General features: G+C 41.0%; 1 protein-coding gene across 1 annotated transcript in view; it reads right to left on the bottom strand.

The window, feature by feature from the left end:
- ece2b (endothelin converting enzyme 2b) overlaps positions 1 to 6,488 on the bottom strand; it is a 25,546-nt gene that overhangs the window by 11,968 nt on the left and 7,090 nt on the right. Inside the window, exons 2-8 of the mRNA XM_035679891.1 lie at positions 5,349 to 5,435; positions 4,165 to 4,300; positions 3,507 to 3,722; positions 3,047 to 3,171; positions 1,192 to 1,338; positions 464 to 529; positions 162 to 350 (exon numbers count right to left, since the gene is read on the bottom strand). Of these exons, the coding sequence (XP_035535784.1) occupies positions 162 to 350; positions 464 to 529; positions 1,192 to 1,338; positions 3,047 to 3,171; positions 3,507 to 3,722; positions 4,165 to 4,300; positions 5,349 to 5,435 (966 nt within the window). The remainder of the gene's footprint in view (positions 1 to 161; positions 351 to 463; positions 530 to 1,191; positions 1,339 to 3,046; positions 3,172 to 3,506; positions 3,723 to 4,164; positions 4,301 to 5,348; positions 5,436 to 6,488) is intronic.

The raw sequence follows: 6,488 nt of genomic DNA, 5'->3' as shown, positions 1-6,488 counted from the left end.
TGCAATGACGACATTGGTGGTGAAAACAACTCCCATGATCCAACGCTGCTTCACCACCTCATAAAACTGACTTTTAATGTGAGAGACTTCCAGTCTTTTCTTCTTCCACTTTTTACAGAAGTAGAAGTTACAGTGGACCCCTCAGGTGCCGTTAACCTCACCTGTAATTCAGCGATGGTGACCTTGTGGTAGATCTTCTCCTCATCTCTTCGTTGGTCCTGTGGGACGGTGATGTTGGCGAGTGCCGTCTCAAACTCCAGAATCTGCTGCATCTGAAGCTGTGTGGAGCTCCTCTCACCCCCCAGCAGCATCCCCAGCTCCACCATGTAGTCCAGGTACGCCACCAGCACCTGGAATCCAGATGAAAGTCTGATTTCTTTCCTCAAACATCTCTGTGTCATAAAGTTGACACTTTAGGCTTCATATCATCTAAATTGACACATTGAGCTTGAAGAATCCTCACCTTTTCATTGGCTGTCTTGTTGAGGTAATAGTCCCTGGACGGCAGGAAGAGCCCTGATTGGTCCACCTGGGCAGAGGAGAGAGAACAGATGATGACCACAGATTGTTGGTGTTGTTTCCCTATTGATACTCTAAAGCAGTGATTCCCAACCAGGAGTACTGTTCTGTTGTTGCCAGGGGGCTCAATTTGACTACATTGAATTAAGGATTTGATTTGCAGTTAAGAGTGCATGAAAACTAGTTAGCAGAGGAGATAAAATAATAAAGCTTTTAATGGGGATCCTTCATTAACAATAATGAATAAGACAAGAATCATGTAAAAGACGAAACAGACAAGAGAGGACTCTATTTAAAGTTTTAGTTAGCTTAGCAGAGAGACAGTCGGTAGAAATGTCTTTCAGAGAAACCAAAGAGACTGCTTTTGACTTTTATACTTTGAGTACAATTCAGAGCCTATACTTTTTCACTTTTACTTGAATAAAGAATCAGTACTTCTACTTTTACAATTATCTGGACTTGAGTAAAGAATGTGTACTTTTGCCACCTCTGGCTAAAAGCATTGGATAAACTGTTGAAATAGATCACTAAAGTAAACTTGACCAAACCGAACAAAACATTATATAATCATTTCCACTGTTATACTGAGGTGTCCTTGGTACAGTGGTCAGTGGCACTGGGCAGCTTCCAGGTGTAAATATGATCAGGGAGTTCCTGAAAAAGAACATTTACCTGGATGACATTGCTGTTTGAGTTTTTGGGATCAGCACTGACTCCGACACTGAAGAAAGGTTGAGCTCTATAAGGACCAGAAACCACCTTCAGAACCTCCATAAAGTTATCCTTTTCCCAGGGACCCGTCATGTTCCAGCCCCCGATCTACAAGCAGAAACAGGGTGCAGGTGTTGACAATTCACATATTGTTTGAGCCTGATCAGTACAGATCTATATAATATAATCACGATTTAGATCTCTTTAAATGACATGGAGTAATACAATTCTATACATGTTTGCTGACGATAGTCCCTTTTTTGTTTTAGACTGTAAATATTCTTCATCCACAACATTGTACTATAGTATTATTGATTCGCAAATTCTCAAGTTTAAGTCTATTAATAGGTCCTCCATATTTCCTCAGAATACCCACACAGGGCAATATTCATTTCATCAGCTTCATATTTCAGAAATGATAAATCTCTTGGGTCATATGAAGTCTTTTGTCTTAGGTTTTCTTACTAGAACTTTGTCTTATTAAAAATCATATGACATGAACAGATTCCAAAAAACATAATATAAGATTGTGAAGTTTGTCCTGGTGGGGGCGCTGCAGCTACAATAATGTTTACACTTGCATTTATTTGATAAAAGACTATATATATAAAAATATGGCATTTGTTAATATTTTATTACTCCTTTAACTTTAATTTACACTGACTCTAGAGGTCTTCAACTTTGAACTTCTGAGTTATATTTTCTGGTATTTTATGGTATGTGATTGCCACATCTGTTACATACATGGTTGGATTAACTGATTATTATATAATGCAAGCTACCTTACTTGTTTTATATGCTTTATTTGAAGTGGCTGCTATTACACAGTTATTTCTCTTTGGTAATAATAAATTACCACAATTAACTGGAATATTTGCATTTCCTTAAGAAAATACATGTGTCACTGCTACTGCTGCCCAGCTTCTGAATGGAGGGAGATGTTTCTGATTCACACCTGAAGATAGCACCCAAAATCTGTCGCAATTGAATTGTACTGCGGTAATTAATATCAGTCCAAAAGAGAAAAAGAAAAAAAGAGATAATCACAATTGTGTGAGCAGCAATCACATCTAATATTAATAATGTTCACTCCTAAATTAACCACAGTGCAGTCATTAAAGTTTGCAGTGGTTAATTTTGATGTTGTATATGACAGTATAGACCTCTGACCTGTATCTACAGCAGAGACATATGCTATGTATCCACAGCAACAACCTCTGTCCTGCATCTTTCCTCTGTAACTTAGGTGTTATTGCCAAATGGACTCAATAAAATCTTTATTAACTGCCTCTGAGAGACTGTCCTGTCTCTGCCCTGTCCTCTGTATCTTGTATCTGTATCTGTATTTTTGTGTGTTACTGTCAGTAGAATTGCATAAAATGGTAAACATTCTGCGTGGCTGGGTGCAGCTAAACATAGCTTGCTTGCTTGTTATCACTAACAAAATACTCTGTGAGTGGATATTTTAGTTGGCTAATGTTAGCTTCCCCAGCTACATGATACTAACTTATGTATAATAATAATAATAATAATAATAATAATAATAATAATAATTAATTAATAATTGTTGGCTCAACAAACAATGTTGAGCCAACAATAAATGATAGAAATAGAAAGCTAACACTCTACTAGCCAAGAGCGATGCAAGACAGGGGTAACCAACTTCAGTTTATTATTGTTTCTTGTACCCAGCTGTCAGTGAGCCATAAGAGACTCAGATAAAACAGGGTTCTTTGTTGAAGGGAGCTGCACCACGTGATGCTGTTGTATCTGAGTGAAGCGGTTACCATAGTGATGAAGTGCATGGCATGGTTACCTTGGCGATGAGGTCTATGAGAGGCTGAGCTCCCAGCTCCTCGATCCTCTGTGTGTTGAGACAGGACAGGTAGTAGGACTGAGTCTTTCTCTCGGCTTCGCTGCTGCCGTTAAAAGTCCCGTTCTCTAAGAAACAATTATTACAGAGGGAGGGTTACACCAGTATATAATATTCTAACATGTGATTCTCTGTTCAAATCTGCTTTGTCAAACTTAAAAAGTTAAAAACATAAAATAATTGATATTTAAATTTAAATATTTAAGTCAGATCCACTTTGATTTGTGGAAACAATAGCTGATAAATACTATAGAGTATGTACTGTAATGTACAATACAGTTTTTATACATTTATTTAAATCAAGTTTCGCTTCAGTTTAAATGTTTAATTTAATGTCTTTGTCTTTACCTGTCTGTCTGTCCACCAGTCTCTCTCTACCTGTCTGTCTCTCTACCTGTCTTACCCAGCAGGTGTTTGAGCAGGGCCTGGTTCTGCTCCCAGATGCTGTTGAACGTGGACCAGCGCGACCGTCCATCAGGCAGCGGGTTTTTCCTCATCCAGCCTCCACAGGCGAACTGGTAGAAGTCCTGGCACGGGTCAGCGCTGCGGTCCATCGCCTCCACCATCTGACTCGCCACCGTGACGCACGCCTCGGACAGGCACAGGCCACGCCCACTGTCTGCATGGCATCATGGGATACAAAAAAACAAAGGAAATCAAAGGAAAGGAAAGGAAATGTAAAGAAAGGAAAAGAATGGAAAGGAAAGGAAAGGAGAGGAAGGGAGAGGAAGGAAAGACAGTAAAGAAGGAAAGGTGGAGGCACAGAGGGATAGGCGGTGGTAGGAAAGGGAGTGAAGGAATAAAAAGAAAAGCAAAAGAAAGGGAAGGCAGGGCAAGAAATGGGGAGGCGGTGATGGGAAGAGGAGGTGAGGAAGGATGGGTGAGGGCAGGAAAGGAAATAAACAATAAAGCGAGAGGAAGCGGGGAAGGACGACACAGAGAAGGAAAGGAGGAGGTAGTGAAGGAAAGGTGCGGCAGGAAAGGAGAGGAGGAGGCAGAGACCGGTGGACGGGGGTAGGGAATAAAAGCAGAGGAGGAGGCAGGTGCTTGTGTGTTGGTACCTGAGCTGAATCCCAGTCCCAGGACCAGCAGACAGGCCAGCAGAGCCAGGAGGGCAGCTAGCAGCAGGACTGACAGCAGAACCTCCAGCTGAGTCCTCCTGCCCAGAATGTCCACACCTCCCTTCCTGAACCCCACCTGAGACACAGACAGACAGACTGAACACAGCTGGACCTGTCTTCAGCTCTAACCCAGCTCAAACCCTGGGAACATCAGCCCGAGTCCTAAAACCTGTCACACCACTTCCATTCTGGCCTCGTAGAGTCAAACAATGATAAAGTGTTTTAATCACATCTGTCCAACAATAACAGAAAAGTCATTTTTTAGGTATTTTGGAGTATTTTTATTGATATTTTTTACCGCTAACCGCTAGTTCCTTCCTGCTAGTTCGAGGAGTTAGTCGAAGTTAGAGGCTAATTCAGAGAACAGATTTGCTTTCTTTCTTCTTCCGGAGCGGAGTGTTTCTGATGTGTTACAGACGTCTACAGCCTCACTGAGTACTGTACAAAGACCTACTGTATAGCTACATTAGCCAGTGTTTAGCTCTGTAACTAGTTACATCTGAAAGCTAATGTAAGCAAACAATCAGTAACTAACGAAGTATGTGAATTAGTTTACGATTTAGTTAGCGTTTTTCACTGTAGCTAGTTTCCTGTACAGGACTCGTTAGTTAGCTCAACTTTATAACTGTATTCAGTGATTTTGGTGAAACTGGATCAGATTTTATGGAGAAAATATGTTTCCCTGAATGCTGTTTACCGTTTACCTCGCACTCGTCGTACTACCCAGAAACCCCCTGTGCAGAGCTGATTGCAGTCTGACATATTTCAGTATCTACCTCCTCCTCCAGAGAGCTGACACTGTTAGAACCAGAGTCTCTAACTGGCAGCGCTCCAGACCCCCCGCCGCTGCTCTCTTTGTGGCCGGCGGACCCACACCGCGGTGGCCCCATTTTGTGTTTTTATTCTCGGCCCCCCCAAGGTCTGGCTCCAGGAGTGAGCTCTGTGACTCTGTCCTGGGATTTAAATCTCTGCAGGAATCCAGGACTTCACCTGGGACCAGTTAGGGGATTTAAGGGGATTTCCTGAGGAGTCATATTTGTATTTATTCTGTCCTCTCTGAGCTTCTCTTTCTTTCCTTTTGTTATTTCTTCTTCTGTCTGTGTGTTTGTGTTGCGTTCACTGACCTCCACTCTGTCAGGAAATGAGACCGCCTCAGCCGGAGCGTCCGACACTTCCTCCTCATCCAGTGTAGCTCGCTTGTAGCTGGACATCTGCAGAGAGAGAGAGAGACAGAGAGAGAGAGCGAGAGAGACAGAGAGAGAGACAGACAGTCAATAATGTCCACACTAATGCGGATAAATGACAAAACTGTCAGGTTAAATATAATCTGCAGGGCAGAAACAGAGAACACAACTTTTCAAAATGATCATCAACCTTCACAAACCTGGTCAGTGTCAGACAGATAGGAAATATAATGAACATATTATATATAATGTAATGTGTTATATAATGTTTGGTAACATTTGGGAACCTTTCGGGTCTTTTTCCCTTCGAGACCTTTTCTCTCCTCTTATGTAAGACTATGTTGGTTTTTATTTCAATCTTATTTTAACCAAATTTACAGTTTATTGTAAAAAGAAGCTCTTTTGTTTTTTCCCTTTCTCTGATATTAAAAATTAACTCTTGCTCTTTTTTCCTTATTCCTGTGTTATTTGTTAATTTATTTTACTCCTTTTCTGTCTGTCTGCTTATTTAATTGAAGAAAGTGAGAAGTTACAACTGAATTATTTAAGTCCCAAGAGGATAAAGTATAACCACATACCATTATTGATTCTGTTTATTGGTCTGATTCTTCAGAGGAACTGATTTCTGAGTGGAATAAAGTTATAATTTGAACCCTGCAGAGAGCTGCTTTCTGGCTGTTGCTGCTCTCTCTGGATGGTTGTGACGGTGTTAACCTGTGAAACTCACCGTAGTTTCATTGATCGCTGTATTAATTATTCATTGACTGCTGTTTGTAAAGTAAACACCCCTCTGGGACATTGGAGCTTTACTCTGCTACAGACGACCGGTATCAACTTTCAGTACTTTCCTCAGTTCTACAGACACATTCATCAAATATTGCGGTTTCATACTAAATAAAATATGATCCAGTTTCACCCAAATCACTGATAAAGTTGTGTGTTTGTACAGTAATCAGTGAGCTCTGCTAGCTAGCCATGCTGTTAGCTAGCTGTTAGTGTCGCTCAAAGTTGAAGATTGATTGACGGGAGAATGTCAGTATATTATTGGTTGAAATCTGTTAGTTCATGCTGACGTAAGCA

Source organism: Morone saxatilis, unplaced genomic scaffold, assembly GCF_004916995.1.
Source record: "Morone saxatilis isolate NCDOM2014 unplaced genomic scaffold, NCSU_SB_2.0 Contig8, whole genome shotgun sequence".
Lineage (NCBI taxonomy): Eukaryota > Metazoa > Chordata > Actinopteri > Moronidae > Morone > Morone saxatilis.
The sequence above is the reverse complement of the archived record's forward strand: the minus strand, read 5'-3'. Positions and strand labels throughout refer to the sequence as shown.